We start from the raw sequence: 25,760 nt of genomic DNA, 5'->3' as shown, positions 1-25,760 counted from the left end.
AGCACACTGAACGGAAAGTGCATGTTTATCTCCCACCCTTGACGCAGGTTTCATCACCAAGCACCGCGAATTTTCTATTCGCACGTGTGTTGTGAAACAGCCTGCATGCAGCTACCATAACGCAGTGCAAGCATAAAGTTTGCATGTGTTGGAAAACCTGCTCACGCTAGGATGTTGCGCTCCCCCTTCTCTCACACACATAGGGAAACCGACCATCTCACTTAGCCGACAGAATTCGCCGGTTACGAGTAGCGTGCGGATGGCGCGCTGATGAAGGTTCTATACTACACGTGCTACAACAGCCGGTAAACTTTTCCCGCGTTTAAACCGTCTGTGTAGATTGCCGACAGCTTTGGGGCAGCGCACAAATGCCGAAGATCGCATCGCCGCTTACGTTCTACGAGGTAGGCATGCATGAACATAATAATACAGTTGTTTGCCCGGAAACGTACTCACTGGAACGCTGAATGCAGCTTAGCAAAGAACCTACTCGCCAAAGAACATTTCCAACACAAGGAGATGCTAACACTTCGCCTTCGTTCATGTGGAAAGCAGTGCTTCCACCAGCATTTTTTGCTTCTTGGAGAGGCCGTCTCTTCGCAATCAGCTCGTACATGTAGGGAGTAAAGTATAAACCCCTTAGAAGTGATCTTGCACGCGACTGCAACAGCGCGACAAGCGAGGCGATGGCTGTCGCGTTCACTCGTCGCCTGCAAGCCGAACTCCACGCCAGCGACGGCTTTGAGCGACGACTTCCCGGTATGAGGGCAGCAACATACGCGTCGAAACTAGCGTGACGCATGCTTTATCATTTTAAGTTGATGTATTTTACTGAAAAAGGAGCATAAAATATTTCTGAAGGTCTTGCACTAGGTTCTTATTCTTGCACGTGTAAAATTCAATAGTTTGCTCGTTCCGTGCGACAAACAGTAGTATTTGAGTTATGTACATCCAGTTCGGGCTTTGCACTATTGGCTAGTCGCTCATAGCACTTGCGGGCGACGAGCGACGAGTTCTAGATTTTTAGAAACGAGCGATCGAGCCACAACACCGAGCGATCTGTTCAAGCGACGGCCCGTTTTGTCGCTCGAAGCCGTCGCCCGTCGCCGTCGCGCCCAAAATAGCTCTCGTGGGGTTTGCACTTAACGCCGAACTCCTCAGAGAAACGCAAGCTCTCGAAATTTTCGATGACCGTTTCAGCAAAATAGCAGCACAACACCTTGCACGGTGCTTCGTGTGTAGCGGCAGCAGTCGGTCCGGACGAACACCATTGTTGACGTCACGAGGCGCCCGACCAATCAAAGGCGGAAACGAGGCGCGCGAGCTGGGCGTGTCTGCTGCTGCACTTTTCGTCGAAATAAAATATGTTTGCGCTTTCTTTCGCTCAAATACGATGCGATATTCGAATTCAGAGGGTTGAAAACCACGACGTACTGCTCTTCACTCGTTTTTTCTGGAAAAGCTGTCAGCTTCCATTTAAGGCATAATTCTTGATGCATATATGTGTATTATATGTGTGCTGTGAGGCCTGTGTTGTGTATGAATTGAAGCAGTGTTTTGTGGAATTTGTTGTCATGTATCCAGCGGTCATAGCTGGTTGTCACTGTAGCAGGGGCCGGCTTGCAGTAGGAGACGCGGGCGTTCCGATTTTAAACCAGTACATGTCCATATTAGGTGGTATGCATCTGCTTCCATTAGAGGAACGGAGCAGTATGGACAGGTAGCACGCAGTGGTAAATGCGACCAGTTCCACCTTGAGATAGCAGCCGGTGTAAGGGCCACCCCGGCCCGAAGCCTCCTAAGCACGACTTCCTCTGCCCTAGTAAGGTGAAGGGGAAGGGAGCAGACACACGGTGGGATAAGAGCGCGTGTGCCCTGAAGGAGAAAGTTGTTACGGGCTCGGAGCGAGTTAAGGCGTTGATGTGGGAGGGGAATAGGCGGAAGATCAGGATTAGGAGGGCAGTGTGCCTGCTGGTCAGCAACAATGTTGTGAGGGTTTGCTGAATGGCCTTGAATCCAGTGTACCTTGATGCAAGTAGCTGTCTTACTATTCATAGTGTGTATTGTCTCGCAGATTTCCATCGCCTTATCAACCTTCTTGAGTTCCTGAATAGCCGCTAAAGAATCATGAAGATATCTAGTTGCTTGCTGGCAGGCAGCTTAGATGTCGCATCTTGCACAGCGTCGTGGATGGCTTGAAGTTCCATTACTAGAGCGCTGGCTTCCGTAGATAAATAGCGCCGGTGGCCGCTGATGAAATTATGCGTAGTACTCAGGAATGATGTCCTTCCGCCGTCTGGGAGAATGGCAGCATCCGTATAGACTTCGCAGGTGTTAGCGCATGATGCATCGACGATATTGTGTTCGCCGATAATGCCTGTTGTATCGCTGCGTCGTAACTTCATTGGCTTATTAGTTGTGATGCTCGTGAATTCCCAGGGAGGCATTAGACTGATTGTCAATCCGAGAGCCGCGATGAAAATGAGCATGCAACGCAGCGACAGTCGGAATAAGGTGCTTTATTTCACGTGCTTTTTCACGTCGCAAAATAAGCTCTGCAATTGTGTTGAGCTGGGCATGTTCCTGTAAGGTTGGTATCGGAGTGATACGGGACAGTGCTGTGATTGTGCGCATAGCATCGCCATTAATCGTCTCCAACTGTGCCAGCTGTGCCAAAATCAGCCGTAAAAAATTGTGCTTGGTATAAAATTCGTGGCTGCAAGACTGCACGCACCAACCGTCGAGCTACGTCAGTACGAGCTCCATCTGCTTTTGCTGCAATGCGACGAATAAGGTGAAGTGTTTTTGTCGAACTCTGTCTGGTTTTACGGAGCCAGTGTGCACCACTGCCTGAGTGGTGAATATCAAGACCCAGTATGCGGACCTCAGAAGCCTCAGGGATTGTCACTGCGTCGAGTCTAAATTTAAAGGGGTGCTGCGCGATTCTTGTGCGTCCTTTCTTGTTGGCCACCACAACATAGCTTGATTTTTGGGGTACTCCAAAAAATAAAGACCATTAACCTTTGTCTATTCTATCAGCAGTGTTCTTCACGAAGTACCTCATTACAAATACCTGGGCTTCTGGATAACAAGTAACTTAGACTGGACTAAACACACTGATTATGTCGTAAGAAATGCAAACTGTAAGTTGTTCTTTTTACGAAGAGCTTTAAAATTTACTGCTCCTGACGTCCGCATGAGCGCATATAAAGCACTTATTTTCCCATCATTAGATTATGCAGCCATAATCTGGAACCTCTTCACTCGGACGAATATTAACAAGATTGAAAGCGTACAGAAAAAAGTGTGCGATTCATATATAACAGCTTTGGACGTTCTTCTGTTTCTGCCCTTTTAACCAGAGCCCACTTGCCACAAATAACCCAAAGAAACCGGTCATCTAGGCTAAAATTTATGTATCAAATTGTAAAGGGGCACTATAAATTATACACTTCAGACGTAATAACCTTTTCATACGGGTAAGCCACTAGACAGAGACAACAATTAACGATTGCTCCGTTTCGCACACATAACAACTCCTTTAAATAATCTTTCTTTCCGCAGACAATAACTGAATAGAATCAGCTTACAAACACCCAAGTTCAACAGCTTTCACTTACCTTGTTTACATCGTGTATAACTTAGTAGCTACCGTATGCCTTCTATATTATTTAATATTAGTTTATTTACTCTTATGTAACTATGTATTTGTTGGTTGCCTTTTTTGTGATCTTTTCAACATTTGTACTCTCCTGCCAAAATCCCCAAAGTGGGATTCCAGTATCAATAAATAAGATATATAAATAAAAATAAATAATCAACTCGCCACTACAACATATTTGTAATGATGCTTTAGACCAAGGTGTTTTTCCAGACGGCATGAAAATTTCAAGAGTGGTTGTTTTGCACGAAGCTGGCCCCTATGATAGCATAAATAACTATAGGCCTATATCTGTCCTTCCTTTATTTTCTAAACTACTGGAATATTTGATAAAACAAAGACTATGTAAGTTTGTCGACACCAGACAAATCCTTGTGAAAGAACAGTTCGGGTTTCGGGAGAGGAAGTCAACTGAAATGGCACTACTTAGTATAAAGGAAAAAAATACTTTCTGATATGGACGAAAAACGATTCACAGTCGGACTTTTCTTAAATTTCAATAAGGCATTTGATTCTACTAAACATGATCTTTTATTTTATAAGCTTCCGTTTTATCGCATTCGAGGAGTTGCCTTAAGTCTGATTCGTAGTTATCTGCCCGGTCGCGTGCAGTATACACGTTTGAATGGCCATCGGTCACAAATGAAACACTTAATATATGGTGTACCACAGGGGTCTATTCTAGGTCTAATATTCTTTATTATCTATATCAATGATATAGTAGCCATCCCTAGAACTCCTGCAATAATTCTTTATAATACCAGTGGATTTTCTTGTATGCTGTAAAGCAGTGATTTGGGGTTGTTGGTAAGACATCGTGAGGCTTATGCATCTCGCTAACGTACATGTCGACGCTAATGCATGTTTACAAGAATTGTCATTATGGTTGAATATAAATAAACTCGAATTAAATGTCAATAAAACAAAGGTTATTGTATGTAAAGCACGCAACAATCCTGATGATTCTGAACTTCAACTTACATTTGAATGCAATTGAACGTGTTTCTTTCTAGAACTATTTAGGGTGTCCTTTCTGAACAACACTTGAGCTGGTCCCAGCGCATTAATAAAATTCATGGCAAAAGAGAGAGAGAGAGAGAAAGGCAAAGGAAAGACAGGGAGGTTAACCAGAGATTATCTCCGGTTGGCTACCCTGTACTGGGGGAGGGGCAAGGGGATGCGATAGGTGAGATAGAGAAGGATAAAAAATAAAAAAAATAAAGAAAAATCAAATTACCCACACATGCACGTGCACACAAACTGTTTCTGTAGGTACTGTCACGCAGCCCGCAAAGGCGTTCCTAGTGTTATCCAGTGACACCGCACAATCCTGCGTGACACAGTGAAGTCACAATCTGTGAGAAAGTCCAGTGTCTTTTAAATACCGCAGCAGCGCCTTCATAGCCGATCGCGCTGATGTTCGCGTAGGCCAGCTTTCAAGGATCTTGTTTTTTGTCATTGGACGCTTGTCCAGTTTGTCAGGGACTGCTCTTTGCGGGTTGAAACGAGAGCACTGACAAAGAAGGTGCGCGATTGTTTCATTGCACCCGCTGAAGTCACAAAGTGGGCTGTTGGACATTCCGATAAGAAAAGAGCACGCATTTTAAAATGCTACTCCAAGCCATAGACGAACTAGAAGGGTGCAGTCGCGTCGTGGAAGCTCGGGCGGAATACGGAGTTGTGAATTAGGGATGAATTCCACTGAGCTAACGTCAGGTCATGTGCAAGTGCGGCAAGTTTTTTTCGCTGCGTCGGCTCTCGAAAGAGGAATGGCCACGCAGTTGACGCCGTCATGGGCAGATCGGGCAGCTGCGTCTGCTCGATCATTGCCATGTGTGCCACAGTAACTAGGTAGCCACTTATACAGGATATTGTGTCCTTCGTCAACTATGCGATGGTGTACTTCTCTGATCTCAGCGACGAGCTGTTCATGTGGTCCATAGCGCAGTGCTGAGAGTACACTCTGTAGGGCTGCTTTGGAATCACAGAAGACTGACCATGCATGGGGTGGTTCCTCCTGAATAAAATGAAGAGCCGCACGCAAGGCTACCAGATCAGCAGCTGTCGATGATACATGTGATGTTTTTAGCTGTATTTTGACGGATCTTGGTGGTATCACCACAGCAGCAGCTGAACTTGCCGATGTGACTGAGCCGTTGATGTAAACGTGTACGCGGCCACTGTGCACCTCATGTAAAAGCTTCAATTCGACCTGCTTCAGGGCAAACGATGGCATGTTAGCCTTCTTCGTGATTCCTGGGATGGTGAGGCGTACTTCAGGTCTGTGCAGACACTATAAAGGTGAGGATAGTCTTGCTGCTGGTATGTAGTTTGATGGCAATGAGGTACGATTGGCAACAATTATACGACTGATAGTTGCGTGTGGCCTTTCTGCGGGTAGAGCTGCAAGATGGCGAGAAGGTAGTCGGGCAACGTGTCGAATATGTGCCCTGAGAGCGTCGGTTACCAAGTACGTTGATATTGGGTGATCTCGAGCTATGACAATCGTTGCCGCTGTAGATGCACACCTCGGAAGACCAAGACACGTCCTTAGCGCATGAGCTTGTAGTCCCTGGAGTACACGCAGATTTGTTTTGCAGGTGTTACCAAGCACAGGGAGGCTGTATCTTGCGAAGCCGAGGAACAAGGCGTTATAAAGCTGCAGCATTGACCGCACCGACGTGCGCGATGACTTTCCGCCGGAAAATTTGAGGAGATGTATTATTGTCATCAACCTCCTCTCTAAGTGTGAAACGTGCGGGCTACATGATAGGTCGCGGTCGATAATTATGCCTAAAAAGCCGTGTTTCCGTCCCTTTGCAACTGCTTGTCCGTTGACACAAAGTAACGCTTCATTGCCTTCCGAGTGAAAGTAACAAGGCAGCATTTCCCTGAAGACAGCTCTAAGTTCTGTTTTCGCAAGTACAGTGATGTTAAGGTAGCTGCCTTTTGTAGCCGAGCTCGTACCTGCAGTGGTGTTACAGCATACGCCCAAATGCAGATGTCGTCGGCATAGATTGATACCTGAATTGTGCTGGGCAAGCATCGGACTAGGCCAACGAGCACTAGGCGGCGTTGCCGGACGAGACTTTTGCCTTGAACCGGAAGAGGATTTCGTAAACTTTCGTTTCCGGGAGCGCTGTCGCCTTATCGCTGCAGAAGCATCTCTGTGTGACGATCCGTCTCTAGCCATTCTTTTTTCAAGATTTTCTGCTCTTTCTTTAGACGTGGACAGTCTTTTGAGGATGCGGCGTGCGAGCCTTTACAATTTGGGCACTTAAGCTCTGTTGCACGGCAAGTGTCAGTGTCGTGTTGTTCGGAACATCGTGGGCATGTCGTTGTATTTCGGCAGACAGCGCTCACATGTCCAATTCTTTGACACTTTCTGCACTGAAGTGGTTAGGGTACCAAAGGCCGTAGCACATGCCGAAAGTGGCCTACCTTTACATGTGAAGGGAGGCAGTCACCTTTAAACACGAGCTTTACACAGGTCGACTTTCCAAGGCGCCGAGCTTATAGTAAGGCAACACTATCTGTGGCAGGCTTGGTTAAAATTGGCAGGTCGCTGTCGCTAATCGATTTGTCGATATCATAAACAACACCAGCCATGGTTTCGTTGTCCTGCGGAATGAGGTAGTGGACATTGATGTTGCCTAGGAGTTTTACTGTCATCAAAGCATTAATTGCGCTTTGGGTGTGGACATCAATAGCCAGGACATTCTTTCGAGTATTAATTCTTATATCCTTGATTTCTCCTGAGACAAGAGCCTCCAGAGAGACGGAAATCGCTTTTCTATTAAGGCGGTTGAGGTTGTCAGCAGTTGTGTCTGGCAGAAAAAAATTGTGTGCGCCGATGGCCTTCGCCGTGGCATGACGGTAGACTTACTTGGAGATCGTCCGCTGATGTTTTTCTCTTCGGCTTGCGGTGTACCACTCTTTCGAAGCCTTCGTCATCTGAGGCGTCATCGCTTGAGCAGGAGTACAGCACAGTGTCCTCGCTGTCAGCATGACTAGGAGGGCAATTTCTCTTCCTCGGGCCGGTACCTGCCGAAGCAGCCACGTCGCGTCGACATTCTGCCAACTCCACTTCCATTGCCGTGGCAATGGGAGCGGCGTCTCCCAGTAAAACACGGGAAAAAGCCGAAAAAAACTGCAGCGCGAAGAAACAGTGGTCTCTACGAGAATCACTTCGTCTTCATGGCAAAGTATCTATGTCACCCTGTGTGCACTACAAGATTAGAAACGTTGTTCCCAAATAGCTGAAATGGCAGTTAACTATACACTATAATACAATATATATATATATACACTATAATACACTCACATCTTCAATATTGTATAGTGATATGGGGGTCTACAACGAAAACTAATCTTATGAGGTTGAGAACATTACAAGAAAAAGCGACACGATATATCGAAAATCTCTCGTATAACGATCGTACAAGTTTGCGCTTTTTCGCACCATCTGTTCTTAAAGTGAATCAATTATAAGTTGAAATTGCTTTCTTATGTCTGTAACGAAATCAAGCTAGATCCTTATATATATCTTGAATTGCACTCTAGTAGTAATGTGCCCTACAAATTAAGGCACGACCAGAACAGAACTCCACTTGTGAGGACTAACTAGTCAACCGAAATGCTTTTATACTTAGTTTCCAGTCTTCTCAACAGACATACACAGGCCATAGAAATTATTCAGAAATGCGTGTCCCTGAGCTCTTTCAAAAATAATGTTAAAGCTTGCCTCTTTTCCTGTCCTAATAGTCAATAGGTTGTGTATACAGAACTTTTATTATCATAGGGTTCCTTATTTGTACGAATTTTCCTTTAAGATTGTAAAAGCTTGTACTTTGTTCGGTTGTTTACTTTTGCATAAAACTGTGTTGTGTATGTGACAGTAGTGTATTATGTTCTTTCTGTTACTACATGCTCTGAGTGTGTGTATACGGGTGCTTAGGTCCCGTCAGGCACAGCACACCTGCCTTTTGCCCTTGTATCCGAGACCTTGTCTGCAATAAAGATAATTAATATTACTGACAGACGGCCGGGTCCCTGGCCTTGTGCACTAGCACTCCTTTATTCTCAATTCGACACGCTAACACACCTTCGCTCGTTGCCGCATCCATCCGCCTTAGCCCCTCTCGCCTTTAGAACACCACCTCTATATACTGTATCGAGGAAAGCATATGTCGCCTTCAAGAAGTCAAGTCCGCTTGCCGAAACGTAGGCTCCTGCTTTCACCTTGTTCTTGTTTTGCACATCGTCTTGAATTTCCGTCTCCCGCCTTCCCCGTGTTTGCCCTGGATTTCCGCAACGCAGCCTATTCCTGTGTCGACCTTCCCCCATGTGGCGAGCTAGCAAAAGAAATGATAGGTTGGCTAGGTGGTAATGCATTATGATAAAAACTAAGAGCGCTCTTCCTACGTCCTCCTTCTACGTTCTTTGTGTTTTTAACGCTCTAACTTTTTATTGTAATGCAAGGTTGTTACTCGTTTCGCGATTGCGCTGGTTTTACCCCATTCTCTGCCTCATCTCCTTGAGCTCTCTATCATACTATTTACCTTTTATCAGGGCTTGTACCTTAGTAGAAGGGCAAGCGCTGCGGTTTCGGCAATGCTTATTCGACGGGTCACAGATAGCGTTTCTTGCACCTAAGACCCATAAACCTGAACATCCTCTACGCGTAATTGTATCGGAAAACAAAGCGCGAGAGAAATCCTTATCATCGTACGTGAAACAGCAGCTAGACAAATTGTTGGTAGATAACCACACTAAAGTAGAATATTCTGAATTAGTGGTATGCTTTCCAGCAAGAAATGATACCAAACGGATGAATGCTTTCTTCAATAGGTATCCAAGATCTGTACTTTTCGATGCCACAGGATGCCCTTCTAGCTGGCGACCGGACTGCATAGATAGCTAAGGGGCGGTGGCCTTCCAAAATGTTTCCGGTGTAGCCTAAGCTTCGTTCTTTGAACTGCTAAGCACCTACCTTGGCTCCATTTAAGTGGAGTAGAATGGGGACATCTCTTTAGAAAAGTACGGTATCTGCGTTGTGAACTAGGGTGGTTGCTTGGGCTAGTTGATAATTCATGATCGAAAATAAATTACAGTGCGAAGGACAAAAACTGTGAGAGAAGACATACACAACGCTGCACAGCGCTGTGTATGTCGTCTCTCACAGTCCTTGTCCTTCGCGCTGTACGTTATTTTTGATCTGCGTTGTATCTTGCATTAGCTCTCGTTTCGAGTGACATTTCCTCAGCGAAGTTAGACAGGCTGTTGTTATACAGGCTGTTGCAACACCGACTAACATCATGCCAGTACTACGTGCGTCTAGCAGGGTTGAGTATTGAGCGAGTTGGTATTGCATTCTAAAGCTGGTTGGATGTTGGAAGTCAGCGCTCTGCTCCTTTATCTGGGCGGCTCGGCTTGTTTCTTCCTTTCTACGTTGCGCTGTACCGGCTTTAGAGTGTATCTAGATTTGTCGATGAATTTTTAGTTGCCTTAGAATGTGACGAAAAGGACTTGCAAAAGCAGTCTTCCGACATAACTTGAGTTTTTCGTCAGTGCCTAGCACTTTTAATGCCAAACGAGCTTTCTCTTCACCGTTATCTGGGTTTTTATTATTTAGGGCTACACTTTTCATCCAAACAAGTCTGCGGGGAATGTCAGCCTAGAGAAAAAACACGGGTTTTGACGTTTCATTCTTCCCATTGTAAGCCCGTAAAGCGCAGTATCGTTCATTCAACCTTTGAAAATGCCTTAATGATATCATGCGTTATCAGTTGCGACAGAGTTTCGACGAGCAGGCTCGTCGCCTAACTGAAGAGGGGTAACCGCGAGCAATGCTCTTTGCAGTTGCAGAAAAGATGCTTACGTTAAAAAAGCAAGGTACTAACGCCACCCGTGCGGGAGCACAGAAAGGTACGAAGAATGTCTCCCCTATTCCATACATGCATCACGTTTCGCATAACCTGTTGAAAGTGGAGTAAAGATGGTTTTTACCGCACCCGACAAACTAGCAAAAGTGTGCAGGCCGGTTAATAAAGAAAATAGGGAATCTGTGTGTACTAAGAATCATCGCGCTAAGCCTGTAGTGTGCTGAAAAAGTGGTTTACACAATCCCCTTGGTTGCGGTGCGTCATACATAGGCCAGACGGGAAGCTGCCTAAATGACACATTGAAAGAACATAAGTACAACACACAAAAAAAATGGCTGCGGCTTAGCTCAGGTAACCTCGGATATGCAAAGGGAATGCTTGGTTTAGCCTGGTTAAGTCTTGGTTTAACTTGGTCCATCACAAGCCGGCCTTTGTCTAGGGTTGTGGTCCCGCTTCCGGCGTTTTGCGAGCCGAAAGGCTTGCGCTTCCTCAGTCTCCGACGCTAGCTTCGCGCGCTAGGCTTTCCGAACATTCTCTAGTGCAGCAGTTCGCCGGGGTGGTCAGACGACGGCTCCCGCGCAACGCTCACGGCTTGGCCTCGCTCTCATCCAAGCTCGCATTGACTGAAGCCCCTTAATACAGAAAGTATCAAAACTCCCCTCCACTCGCGCCCTTTCGGACTCGATATCCTCTCCCCCGGGCCGGCTGCACGCCCTGCGCACGGCACGCTGAGAAGGCCACCGTGTGGCAGACGGCCCTAGCGTTGGCTGGCGCGCGCGAGCACGCCTAAGTTAACATTTTTTTTCTTTTATACGTCGTACTACAATACAAAAACGCGAGAAAGTGGTTGGACATGCTCGACCATACCATGAGCCCCCTTAATCACCATCTCGTTAGTGCAATGAAAGCGTTAAATGTGAACGCTTGCGGCATGAACGATAACTGCGTGTTATTATAGCTGACATAGGCTTTGACATTTAAATACGTGTCTTATATAGTGCAAAGCTTTAATGGTAGCATCTTTACGTTACATATTTGTACATTCCTCAGCATTCTTCAGCCCCACTGATGTTATCCTAAATGCAGATTTTATCTAGTGCACAATTTTCGCAGAAATGCTGATGCATCTGTCGTTTTAGAGGCAGCATAGTTTCTTACTGCTTCGGAGGGATTTCGATGTAGCGGCTTTAATACTTCTTGAATAAAAAATCCACTTTTGCTTAAGACTTCATCAACACCATCATCATCAGCCTGGTTACGCCAACTGCAGGGCAAAGGTCTCTCCCATACTTCTCAAACAACCCCGGTCATGTACTAATTGTGGCCATGTTGTCCCTGCAAACTTCTTATTCTCATCCGCCACCTAACTTTCTGCCGCCCCCTGCTACGTTTCCCCTCCATTGGAATCCTTTCCGTAACCATCGGTTATCGGTTATCTTCCCTCCTCATTACATCTCCTGCCCATGCCCCCCCCCCCTTTCTTTTTCTTGATTTCAGCTAAGATGTCATTACCATCGCGTTTGTTCTCTCACCCAATCTGCTCTTTTCTTATCGCTTAACGTTACATCCATCATTATTATTCCCATAGCTCGATGCGTCGTCCTCAATTTAAGTAGGACCGTTTTCATAAGCCTCCAGGTTTCTGCACCGTAGGTGAGTACTAGTAAGACACAGCTGTTATACACTTTTCTCTTGAGGGATAATGGTAACCTGCTGTTCATGATCTGGGAATGCCTGCCAAACGCACCTCAGCCCATTCTTATTCTTCTGATTATTTCAGTCTCGTGATCCGGATCCGCCGTAACTACCTGCCCTAAGTAGATGTATTCCCTTAACACTTCCAGTGCCTCGCTACCTATTGTAAATTGCTGTTCTCTTCCGAGACTGTTAAATATTACTTGAGTTTCCTGCAGATTAATTTTTAAACCCACTCTACTGCTTTGCCTCTCCAGGTCAGTCAGCATGCATCGCAATTGGTCCCCTGAGTTACTAAGCAAGGCAATATCATCAGCGATTCGCAAGTTACCAAGGTATTCTCTATTAATTGTTATCCGCAATTCTTCCCAATCCATGCCTCTGAATACCTCCTGTAAACACGCTGTGAATGGCATTCGAGAGATCGTATCTCCCTGCCTGACGCCTTTCTTTATTGGGATTTTGTTGCTTTCTTTGTGTAGGACTACGGTGGCTGTGGAGCCGCTATATATATCTTTCAGTATTTTTACATACGGCTCGTCTACACGCTTATTCCGTAATGCCTCTCTGTCTGCTGAGGTTTCGACTGAATGAAACGCTTTCTCGTATTCAATGAAAGCTATATATAAGGGTTGGTTATATTCCGAACATTTCTCTATCACCTGATTGATAGTATGAATGTGGTCTATTGTTGAGTAGCCTTTACGGAATCCTGCCTGGTCCTTTGGTTGACCGAAGTCTAAGGTATTCCTGATTTTATTTGCGGTTACCTTAGTAACTACTTTGTAGGCAACGGACAGTAAGCTGACCGGTATATAATTTTTCAAGTCTTTCGCGTCCCCTTTCTTATGGATTAGGATTATGTTAGCGCTCTTCCAAGATTCCGGTACGGCCGAGGTCATGAGGCATTGCGTATACAGGGTGGCCAGTTTTTTCTAGAACAATCCGCCCACCATCCTTCAACAAATCTGCTGTTACCTGATCCTCCCCAGCTGTCTTCCCCTTTGCATAGCTTCCAAGGCTTTCTTTACTTCTTCCTGCGTTACCTGTGGGATTTCAAATTCCTCTAGACTATTCCCTCTATGATTATTATTGTGGGTGCCACTGGTACTGTGCAAATCTCTATAGAACTCTTCAGCCACTTGAACTATCTCATCTATATTAGTAATGATATTGCCCGTTTTGTCTCTTGCAGCATACATCTGATTCTTGCCTATTCCTAGTTTCTTCTTCACTGCTTTCAGGTTTCCTCCGTACCCGAGACATGTTGAATTCTGTCCATGTTATATTTTCTTATGACAGCTGTTTTACGCTTGTTGATTAACTTGGAAAGTTCTGAAAGGCCTCAGTCGTTTTCAATTTTGGTGAATCAATTCTGCTTCGCCATTTACAATTATACAGTGATTCTTGGTCATGTCTTGTTTTGTCTAGTCCTTCTCCGTATTAATGAGTTTTTCCTAGCCATTTAAGCTTGGTTCAGTCATTGTCTAATTTGATATTTCGTTCTTAGTCATTCCCAATTTTGTTGAGGGATTCCTAATTATTTGTAATTTTCTTGCGTTATTTCTAATTTTGCTCAGTCATTCTCAGTTCTGCTTAGTCTTTTGAAATTTTGTTTAATCATCGTTACTCATTTTTAATTTTGCATGGTAATTCTCAGTTTTGATCTGCCTTTGTCAGTATACCTGAGTCAGTCTTGTTCATTCTCTATTTTAGGAGGTCATTTTCCTTTATTCTCAATTTCGCTGACTAATCCATGGTCGTTCTTTACGTCAATGATTATTATTCAGTCATTACAGCCCAGTCTTTGTTAATTATTCTCACCATTGCTCATTCTTTCTTAATCACATTCAGTTTTACTTGTCATTATTAGTCACAGACCTCGTGGCTTCACACAAACTATGGATGGTTTGCGCCTTCGTGGTCCTCCTAATGCTGTTGCATTAAAAATCACGTTTGCTATCCTGCGCCAAGCCAGAACCGCGCTTGTGAGCTAGCAACAAAATGAACGTCTGCGCTGCAAGAGTTTTCGCAGGAAATCCACACGGATGTTAAGAAAGTGAAGAGCCTATTGAAAGTGAAGAGCCTATTATTGGCGAATTCCGCACACGAGCAGTCGTTATAACAACATACAGGGCAGTGTCAATAAGTGAAAAGAATTACGTTTAACACTACGGAAAATGATAAGCCAGTTAAGCAAAATTGTCTGCATTCTCATGAACATGCAATAAGCTTCAAGGATACACTATCGTTTAAGTAGAAAGGAATACAGAGTAGCTCATAGAGCATAGTATGCTTGGTCGGAACCAAGTACTTACGGCCGATGCTATGAATCCACTTCTTTCTACGCGCGGTGTCATTTTTTCTTCAAGGGATGGCGAACAGCGTGACGCCATTTTCACGACGGCTGGTGCACTGAAACGCGCAGCATCCGGACATTTAAAAAAAACACACTCAAAACGCCGACCTTCAGAAGTTGGAGCGTACTGTTATGTATGTGCCCTGGGGTTTGCCTGACGGTAGCCATTGCTTTGGTGTGTCGACCGTGGACGCAGCGTTCATCCCCGCATGGTGCCTGCTTCGAGCATAAGGCGTGCACGGCTCGTGTTTCGTTGGGGCTACACGGCGTCCACTCCGGCACCCGGACTGCTATTCGGCCCCTCCTCGATGCCCTCCTCGATCACTATGTGACAGAACATTTCACATATTAGGTATGCTATCATTTTTACGAGAGATGGGCTGAAGTTATCGAGACCAGGACCTCTATTTTTTAGACTCTAAATTACTATGACTATGTCTTCAGGTGTTGCGGCGTGAAGGAAAAAGCTATGAGGAACACGGGGCTAAGTCTCGGTCAATGAATCGTCGCACCCTTCATTATCTGCACAGAAGAAATTAATGAAGGAGTTTGCAATGTCCAAGGGATTATCAAGAGAAGATCGCTCGATGGTATCATAATTATTTCGGAATTATGATTGGATCGACCTAAAAAAGAGTTTAATACTTTGCGTTGCTTTTTGACATCATTTCCTGCAGACTTATTTTAATTTTCATAACGTCGTTTTAGCCTGTTTGGGTAGTTTTCCTAGTAAGTTAGAATATCTATTATACCTTTCGTGAAGTGCAGTGTTAAATGGCAGTTTTTTTTTTTTTTGCTTTTCCCTAAAGGTTTTTTTTTTCATTAAGCAATTTAGTAAACTGGTGGATATGCAAAGGTTACGAGGACCTGAGAACGCTTTTTATTTTTTACAATTCATTAGTACCGTGGAATCTAAAATAGTATTAGAAATTATTTCTGAGAATGTGTTATAGGCAGTTTCAGGGTTATCACATATCATTCTGGGGACTAGTCTGAAGCGGCGATTAATTCAATAAAAATTTATGAATTAAACTTTTTTCTGGTGAAGCTTGCATCGGTAGTGCTAGCAGTAGAAGTTAAGCGCACGAATGTTGGGTAATAATCGGTTATTGAAGCTTCGATAACGCCACAATCAGGGTTAGTAAGAAGATTGGATACTATGTGGTCGATAAGCGTCCCCTGTTTATTCGTGGGACAACGAGCTGGAAGAGTAATTAGGTTTTCATATCCGAACACATTTGGGCAGCTAACGTAATCATTAAGTAGTGGATTGGATGTATCTAAAAATTACTGTTAATATCACCCATGATGATGACATTTTTCTGTTCCGATGTTAAGTTACGCAGCAAGTTTCCTACGACCAAGCAAAACGCGCTTCCAGATGATGAGGGTGAACGATAGGTGCCGCCAACCATTAGGTTCTTCTTGTGAAAAGAATGCATCGTCAAATTCGACCCACACAGATTCACAGCTCGCCACGTTGAGTGTCAAGTCAGATCGCCTATGAGAACGCAACTCTGAGGACCCAAGAATAGCAGCACCACCATGATTACTGTTATCACGGGTAGCAGTATTCGGATGAGTACGACGGAAAGCTATACAAGTTATTGTGAGATACGGAGAGCCAGGTTGCACTAACGCAAATAACAGAAATTATGACGGGTAGATAAAAAATTTGCGATGCCATCCATGTTTTTTTGCAGACTTCGCGCATTGAAATGGGTCAGTGAACGGCAGTACGATGAAAAATAAGCATCAAATTCTTCGGGTAAAGAGTACGAAGCCATTGGACACGACTTAAAGACTAAAAGGTGAAAAGCTTATGCAAAGTTAGGTAACGATAGATAGATCGGAATCAGAAGCGATGTGAAATACCCCACTATTGGGAGATTTCCGCACTCTGATCTGACAATTTTCCGTCCAGATGAACAGCCAGCCTGGCTACGCCCATTGCAGGGCGAAGGCCTCTCCCATACTTCTACAACTACCCCGGTCATGTGCTAATTGTGGCCATGCTGTCCCTGCAAACATCCTAATTTCATCCGTCCAACTAACTTTCTGCCGCCCCCTGCTACGTTTCCCTTCTCTTGGAATCCAGTCCGTAACCCTTAATGAGCACCGGTTATCTTCCCTCCTCATTACATGCCCTGCCCATGCCCATTTCTTTTTCTTGATTTCAGCTAAGATGTCGTTAACTCGCGTTTGTTCTCTCACCCAATATGCTCTCTGCTTATCCCCTTAACGTTACAGCTTTCCTTGCTCACCTCTGTTTCCAAGTTGTGGGTACTGCGTAGTCCATTTCTTTGCAGCACCATAGCGCAGCACGTTGTGTGCACAGGAGCCGCAGCGTGGTGAGGTCGCTTTCGAACTTCGCGCGCGTGCTCCACCGCTTTCCCTCTCTCTCGTTCCTCCGATGGCGCCGAACCGCAGCGGGACCGTAAAACACTTGCTGCTGTCCGCCCCTGAACGGCCCAGGGGCTCACCCGATTGGTCCATTTGGGTGGAAACCGTGGTCCCTCTCTCCTGGCGGCTCAAGCCGACCGAGGAGCGGCAACGCCGGGAGAAGCTCTCGGACAGCGAAACGGTGCGCACTGACTGGCGATTCGCCCGGTCACCCCTTCGGTTGGCCGAAGGCCCTCGACCCGAGGCGGTTGCGTAACTATTCGCTGCTCCTGTTCTGAAGGCTACACGTACAACGTGATCGGCTTCCGCGCCGGACTCTCGACGCAGGATGCAATGAAGCTAATAAAGCATCAGATTGTGGATGGCCGTTCCACAGACGTCAAGGCTTTGCTCGGTCTGGACCTCGAGAAAGCTTTCAACAACATGCTCCACAGCTTCATCGTAAAGACCATTTCAGACCTGGGTCTCGGTTCCAGATTCAATAGCTACGTCAGCTCTTTCCTGACGGACCGGAAGGCCAAGCTTCGCATTGACGTGATCGAGGAGTATCTCCTCCCCACCGGACTTCGATGCTCCCCCGCCAAGTCGGAGCTTCTGCTTTACAGAAAAGAGAAGGGAGGCAGACCCAAAGATCGGAAGCCAGTCTCCGAAAGCAGCATCAGTCTTCGCACTTGTACGGCGGGGGGGGGGGGGGGGGGGGAGTGGAGGCGTGATACCCAGAGTCGACGTTATTCGGGTCCTGTGCATGTTTGTCACATTCACCGGCGGGAGCGGAACGGCTCTCCGCAAGATCATCGCAAAGACGGACAACGCTTTCCGCCTCCTTCGCAGAATAGCAAACCGGCACCGAGGAATGAAGGAAAACAATCTCCTCAGGCTCTCAATGCCTTCGTACTATGCCACTTTACGGACACAATTTCTATGCACAAATGGCTCAGAGCGGAGCGAGACAAGCTCAACGCTCTCATCCGCAAAGTGGTCAAGAGGGCTCTCGGGCTACCCATCAGGACCCATACCGAGGTCTCCTCAAGATGGGGATGCATAACATTGCCGATGAGATTGCCGAAGCCCAAGAACGCGCGCAACTCACTCGCCTAAGCACCGCAGCGGCAGGTAAACACATCCTCGAAGAGCTGGGTTACCAACCTGCGGGATTCCCGATGGTCAGTACCCCGATCTCTAGGTGCACTCGAGACAAGTTCGAAGTGGCCCCTGTGCCCCGAAACGTCCATCCCGTCCATAACGAGGGCAGACGCAAGGCCAGAGCCGCAGCCATCCTCAAACAGATCAAGCAACGAGACATTAGAGCAGGCTTCGTCGACGCTACGGAGTACAGCGATGGGAAGACCTTTGCCATCGTTGTGGTCTAGTCCGGCGGCAAGATTTCCAATACCGCCTCCCTTCGCACTTCAGACCCCGGAGTCGCCGAGCAAGCCGTCATCGCCCTCGCCCTGCTAGACGGTCGTGGGTCCGAGATATATAGCGATTCCAAAACGGCAGTTAGGGCTTTTCAGAAGGGTTGCATCGCCAAGCACGCTGCTCGTCTTCTTAGCAGCTCGAGTCGATATGCTCTCCCGCATCATTCAATCCACTGGTTTCCCGCTCACGTAGGGTCGGTCGAGTGTGCTCCCCCGAACCTCATTGAGTCTGCTCACGAGGCTGCGTGTGACCTCACCGACCGCACTTCCTCTGCAAGAATCACCGACTCCCCTGCTCCCTAAGGCCACAGTGACGCGCCCGCTACTAACGAGATTATTAAATTCTTCTACTTGTCTAGAAGGGTCTTCCGACCCCTCACCCCAAGTTGAATAGGGCGCAAGCCGTTTCGCTTAGGCTCTGCAGACCAGCACGTATACGTGTCTGTCCGTTCTCCACGAGGCTTACCCGGACCTGTATAGCGACGACACCTGCCCCTCCTGCGGGAAGACCTCCACTTCAGCGCACATGCTCTGGGAGTGCGGGTCAACATACCCCAAGTTCATCAAGGAGGAGTGGGACTCGCTTCTGCGTAGCCCCGCTCCAGAAAAGCAAATCCTGGCTGTCCGGCGTGCCCGCGACCGAACCAGAGGGCTGCCGGTCGCGACGTGGGACTAGCCGGGTGCGCGACGAGTTCGCGTCCTCTCCGGACCTGCAATAAAGTTTCATCACTCACTCACTCGCTCACTCACGCCAAAGAGATGCGACTCACTTCAAGTGAGCGGTCGTATTGCGCCGAGTCGCTCTCAGAGGCTACTCCGAGCTGAGGGAACGTTGCCCTGGTCGTTGGGAGCCATCCTCCCGTATAGAGGCGTGTTATCGCATTTTGAGATATTCTTTTGAAATATTGTTTAACCTCGGTCGACAGTAGGCAGTATTTTAGCAAGAGGTTGGTGGCGCAACCCACCGCTCCGTTCCAAAGGGGAAGCTCATAACATCCATCCATCCATCCCAGATACTGAGTGTCACCCTTGAATTGCGGGAGCTTCGGCTGATGGGCCCCGCGCCGATACGGTTGTAACAGCTGTCCTGAACGCCAAGTAGGTCGTATAATAAACACCTTCCTTGTTCTAGGGGCCTTCTCCTTGCGGCACTTCTCCCAGAGGAGACCGAACGAGCGTCCGCTCCGGGCACACGCTACACACGCGGCTGAGCTGATCGCCCCTCCCCCCCCCCCCCCGTGCCCCCCTGAGGGGCTCGCATCCTCGGACCCGCGCGGTGGTCTAGGTGACTCCCGGCGGAGCACCGCTATAGACGGAGACCACAAGGTTTAAGTGTTCATCCCATTGCAACCTCTTTGCATTGTTTGAATACACAAACCGAGATGTTTTTTCAGCATTAAACGATAAATTGCATTATCCCATGATCCGTAGCATTAATTGGGCTTGCTTAAATGTTTATTTAGTGTCCTTGTTTATTCATACAATATTTGCAGAAGTCCTTATTAGTACTGTTGTCTTCGTAGCGTTACTTGCCAGCACTCCACTTGTGTCATAGCCTTTACTGCCGTATCTGAACACCAAATTTGCAGAAGTGTCAAGTTTTAAAGTGGAAAGTTTGGCGAGTTGGTATACCTTCATAATGGGAACATCGCGAACAAGACGACGGAGTGAAAGGACACAGGACGAGCGCTCGGCCTGTGTCCTTTCACTCCGTCGTCGTCTTGTTCGCGCTGTTACCATTAAGAAGCGTCAAGAGCTGGCAATATGTGCAGTAAAATATAGCGTAACGTTTCTTTTTTATATAATTTTATTATTTTTATTTATAAATACTGCGATGTGAAATCAGATCATAGCAGGGTGGGTATACATAGAAATATACAAGCATGTAAACACATACAAATCCATCACATATGCAGGCATTTTCAGACATTGGTGAAGAATACATAACATACAAGAAAAAACACTAGCCGATAACACGCACGAATTTATAACATTTGCAAGCATTTTTCAAACATTGATAAGGAATTCTGGGTAACAGTATGAGAATTAAGATTATTCCAGTCTGTTATTGTCCTAGGAAAAAAGGAATATTTGAAACAGTTATTCCGTGCGTTGATGGGGGTTATCGATAAAGCATGCCTTCGTCTCGCGTTATAACCTGATGAGTAAGTAAAGAACTTGGAAGTGTTAACCTTATAATGGCCGTTTACAAGTTGAAAGAGGAACTTTAATCGACAGATACGGTTGCGCACAGTCACCGGGAGTAATCCACTGCGCCTTACGAGCTCACCAACAGACGCGCGGCCGTATGAACTAAAAACAAACCTAACTACCTTATGCTGTACACGTTCCAGTTTTTTAATATTGGTTAAAGTGAATGGGTCCCAAATAATTACGGCATATTCCAACAACGGACGAATGTAGGAATTGTACGCCAGTAAACGAACACCAGACGTAGATGATTTCAGTGAGCGCCTCAAGAAAAACAGTTTACGCAAAGAATTCGCAACAACAGTATCTATGTGCTTCGTCCAGGAAAGCTCATTGGTTATCCATAGGCCCAAATATTTGTACTCTCTTACCTCTGATAGAGATACGTTGTCAACATTATATGCAAATTGAAGAGGTTCTTTCTTATGTGTGATTCTCATAAAAACAGTTTTTTTCAAAATTAATAGACATTTGCCATTGTTCGCACCAAGCAGTGACCTTTGCCTGGTCATTATTTAGACGCACATGATCATCAACAGAAGATATCTTTTCATACAAAATACATTCATCTGCGTAAAGTTTCACGGAAACTGAAAGTTCTGCGACTATGTCATTTATAAATAATAGAAATAAAAGTGGTCCCAAAACTGATCCCCGGGGGACTCCAGACGCAACCTCTGTATTGTTAGAAGAAGTATTGTTTAAGGTGACAAATTGGTGTCTGTTAGTAAGATAGGCTCTGATCCATGTAAGTGTCTGTTCATTTTTTATATAATACTCTAATTTATGGATTAATTTGTTATGTGATACCTTGTCAAATGCTTTACGAAAATCCATGAACACAATATCTGTTTGCTTCCCTCACATTAATTGCCTGTGCGAGATCGTGAACAGCCTCAACTAATTGAGTACATGTAGAAAACTTATGCCTGAAACCATGTTGGACATCTGTAAGTACCTTGTGCTCTTCTAAGAAACTTAATATATGTTTATGAATTATATGCTCTAAAATTTTGCATGATGTAGATGTAAGAGATACTGGTCGGTAATTGTCTATGTGTGTTTTGTTCCCGGATTTATGCAAAGGTTTGATTTCGGCCGTCCTCCAGTCATCCGGTAGGGAACCATCGCGTAAAGATCTGGTGAATACGACGTACAGGTACTTGGCACACCATTCCGCATAACGCTTTAAAAACGCGTTTAGTATTTTATCTGGTCCTGGTGACTTTTTAGTATCAACATTCAATAGCAAATTAAAAACACCGTTCTCAGAAATGACAACGTCCGATATAACAGGAAGCGATATAGAAAAGCTGGGAAGGCAACCATTATCTTTGGTAAATACCGACTGGAAGAATTTGTTAAAAGCAGAACAAACGACAGTCTCATCACTTACACATTTGCCGTCTATCATGAACCCACTGGTAGAAGAAGATTTAGGTGTGATTTGGCGCCAGAATCTCTCGTGAGACGTTTTAATAAATGTAGGCAGGATCGTTCGGTAATATTTTTCTTTGTCACAAATTATTTTCTGTTTTAGTTGTTCTGAAGTGCCTTCTACGATAGATTTTAAGGTTACATTTGTTCTTGCTTTCACTTTTAACCTTTTGCCTTCGCTGTAAGCGTAACGTCTCGCGAGAAATCCATGGGTTACGGTGCACAGAAGATTTTGCAATTGTGAGAACGAATCGTTCGATACATTCAGAGACAATTCCCCTAAAAGAAAGCCACAAGTCATTTACATTGCAAGTGCTGTTTCTGAAGTCATCAAAGTAGAATGCAAGCATATCCAGAATAGATTCATCATCAGCACGTGAAAAATTGGGAAACAAATGAACACCGTTTTAGTGATCAGGGTAGACATTTGACAAGCTCAACAAGACAGCTTTGTGATCAGAAATCCCGTTTGTGACTTCACAGGTTATCGCATTTCGGATGGCGCCACTTACAAAAAATAAGCCCAGAATTGAGCATACGGCTCCCTGTACTCTCGTGAAATTATTTACCATTTGCAGTAAATCAAACGTGAATACAATATCAAAGATTGTGTTATCAATACTGTGAGCAGAATGTAATGAAAAGGTGTGCCAATCAATGTTTGGTAAATTAAAGTCCCCTGCCAGCAGTATTCTGTCATCTGATTTTACATGGCAGTGCATATATTCCCTTAAGTTTTCAAGTACCGCAGCAGAAGAGTTTGGAGGCCTATAAAACACACCAAGGATGAAGCGGGCCTTGTTGATGTATGCTTTGCAAAAGACAGCTTCAATATCTTGCGCATCGGGCATACTAAAAAGTTGCATTGATGATTTGTACAAAATGGCCACTCCTACACCTCTTCTGTCACGGTCACCCCGAAATACCTTATACCCTTAGGAACAAACTCGCTGTCAAATATTTCACTGCTCAACCATGTCTCTGTAAGCATGGCAGCGTCTGCATCATGCGAGAACAGCATGCCCTCAAGTTCTGCAGCTTTATTGACGACGCTACGACAGCTTATGTTTAAGATTTTGAATGCAGGGCTGGTCTCTTTGTGGTGTCATTTATGGTTCTTCGGGATTTCATACCGTTTGTTTTTTGCATTATCCCATCCAAACATATCACCGTTAATGCTTAACTTATCGAAAACCAGCTTAACGTTCGCAATTATGGAAAAATCGGACCACATTCTCCAATTCGTGTATACGAACTGAATATTATTTGGTTTTACAGGAACCCTTCGGACATTTTTTTTTATCTTGCAGCGATGGGCCGCCGGTGTTCCAGAATTTCCAACCCTTAACTCTACGGAACTATCGAGCTTCTAGAGATGCAAGCACTAATTATTAAAATGTGGTTCACAGGTTTGTAGGCGTGATTAAGCTTTCGCGACTAGTGGGAAACACGCAAAAAAAGAAAACGAAATAAAGAATAGTTGTTGCCTCGGACTAGCCATTGTTAGCTGAAAGTTTTTTTTTCTTTTACATTTATTAGTGAATACAATTTTATGAGATAAATGCAGCCTCCAAGGGCATGCCAGTACGACTCTGCGGCTTGAATTGATCGTTCGATAACGGAGCTGAAACGCGATAGCGCTTTCTGAGCAACACGCTCCACGCATTCCGCAGCAAACTCCAGCTCCAGTTTCGATGCAGACGCGTCCCGAGTGGCTCACGACGGAAACCTAGTTTTCGGGCTTACATGTCTGCTTGCAAACACGTCACTTCTCCCCAAGTTAAATAACGCGAGATATCGAAGCGCAATGAACTATTTCTAGCAACAAAGAAGCAAAGTGCACGAACGAATGAATCCGTGCCACCGTACACTCGAAAATACCGGTAAAAATTTCAAATACAGGCCAGAGGTCACGTGAAAGAGCGATGATGCTGGACGCTATTTGCCTTTATAGTGACAAAGAAACAATAAACTTACTACTAAATGGCGCAATATCTAATTAGGAGTGGTAATTTTGCCCTCTTCTTTATGTAATAAAAATGCTTCGGTAATTCTAAAAGGTCGTAAAATAAAATTGCGCTTATTACTGCGCCTTTAGCGGGAAATACTGGAACTAACGTAAGCATCCCGAAGTGATTGCACTATGCTGCTTTTATTAGCAGCGGCGCGCGGTCGATTTTTTCGCCCTCTGTGGCCATTTGTTGAACTTGAGAGTGTGCGGGCCCTGGGCTGCTCCTCTGTTGTTGCAACGCGGTTTCACCGGCTTCTCTGACGTCATGCCAGATGGCGCGACTAGCGGCGCTGCCAGCTGCGGCGGTTGCTAGGCAACGGCTCAGCTCGCGGTGTGGCCACCGGCCACAGCGAAACGGCGAGAATACGGCCAATGTAGCTCTCGCTACCAAAAAGTTTGCGACGTGATCTACAAGCGCTAAATGTACAGTGCACTGCTCCACTGTGATGAACAAAGCTCACAAAAGCTATAAAAGTCATCGTGCAATTTTGCCTACAACTATTAAGTAGAGTGCTTTCCTCGCAAGGAATGGCGTGTTTCGAATGCGCATATTTTTTCTTCTGATGTTGTGCGGATATTGTTTTCGCCATACCACGTCCTGGTTTGCGTGAGTCGCGATGCAGCGGAGGCGAGCGCCATCTGGAGATGTTGCAAGAAACTGGGCGCGCCACTTTATGGCCTTTGAGATTCCGGCGCGCAAATCTGGGAGGCAATGCCCGCTCTATGAATGTTGGAAACGCTGGAAAAAGTGTTTCTGATTTTTCTTTTTTTTTACAGCGAACCTGTATGCCTCCACCGCCTAAGGAAATTTTCGTGTCGTTGTGGTAAGCAAGAAACTCGCCATACGTGGGCTGAGCCCGAAGACAGTACAATGCCGGGCCGACCCGCGGCGGAGGTGAAGCAGCCGTTAAGCACTCCCCATTCGTAGACCGATCCCGAAGATGGCTGAAGTCACTAACGCAAGAGTAGACACGGAACACTAAAACGGCGACAAGTACAAGCGCTTGTCCTTGTCGCCTTTTTAGTGTCCCGTGTCCACTCTTGCGCTAGTCACATCAGCATGGAATACCAACTAGCCCGGTCTCACACCTTGCTCGCGAACATAGTGCAATGCCGGGCACACCCGCGGTGGAGGTTAAGCAGGCGTTAAGCACTCCCCATATGTGGGCCAATTCCGGAGATAGTGCTATACCGGCCCGACCCGCGGCAAAGGTGAAGCAGGCGTTAAGCACTCCCCATACGTGGGCCGATGCCGAAGATAGTGCAATGCCGGGCCAACTCGCGGCGGAGGCGCAGTTCACCATTAAGGGCCGCACGTACCCAGAGTCGCTGGTCATCCTTCTTCACAGAGCGGAAGGGCACTGAGTTTCTTTTCGCTCCAGGGAAGCACCTCTTCCTGGCTGATTATGCCATCCCGTGCTTCTAACAACTGCGACGATGCTGAAGTACCTGCCGTGAGTGTCATCTCATTCGCGTCAGCCAGGAGACTAACGCGATTGGTTGCCGAGGCAACAAAGGATCGCTATCTGATCGGGGTGATCAAAAGCCTGAGCAAAGGTGAACCGGTGGATGGCCCTCTGAAGCCAATTATTGCCGAGCTGTCGCAAGTGCAGGGCATATTGTTGAAGGGGTGCAAGATTGTAATTCCCGCCAGTATGAAGCGCGAAATGCTGAAATAAAT

General features: G+C 45.9%; 1 protein-coding gene across 4 annotated transcripts in view; it reads right to left on the bottom strand.

The window, feature by feature from the left end:
- Positions 1-25,760, bottom strand: part of LOC142560968 (receptor-type tyrosine-protein phosphatase kappa-like) — a 586,354-nt gene that overhangs the window by 546,909 nt on the left and 13,685 nt on the right. Inside the window, exon 1 of one of the 4 annotated variants that reach the window (XM_075673410.1) lies at positions 18,887-19,003. The exons of the other annotated variants lie outside the window; for them this stretch is intronic. Within the exon in view, the coding sequence (XP_075529525.1) occupies positions 18,887-18,984 (98 nt within the window). The 5' untranslated portion in view covers positions 18,985-19,003. Of the gene's footprint in view, positions 1-18,886; positions 19,004-25,760 lie in introns of those variants that run through there. 4 annotated transcript variants of the gene reach the window in all.

The sequence above is a fragment of the Dermacentor variabilis genome, chromosome 10 (assembly GCF_050947875.1).
Source record: "Dermacentor variabilis isolate Ectoservices chromosome 10, ASM5094787v1, whole genome shotgun sequence".
Taxonomy (NCBI): domain Eukaryota; kingdom Metazoa; phylum Arthropoda; class Arachnida; order Ixodida; family Ixodidae; genus Dermacentor; species Dermacentor variabilis.
This window is presented reverse-complemented; position numbering and strand designations above follow the sequence as displayed.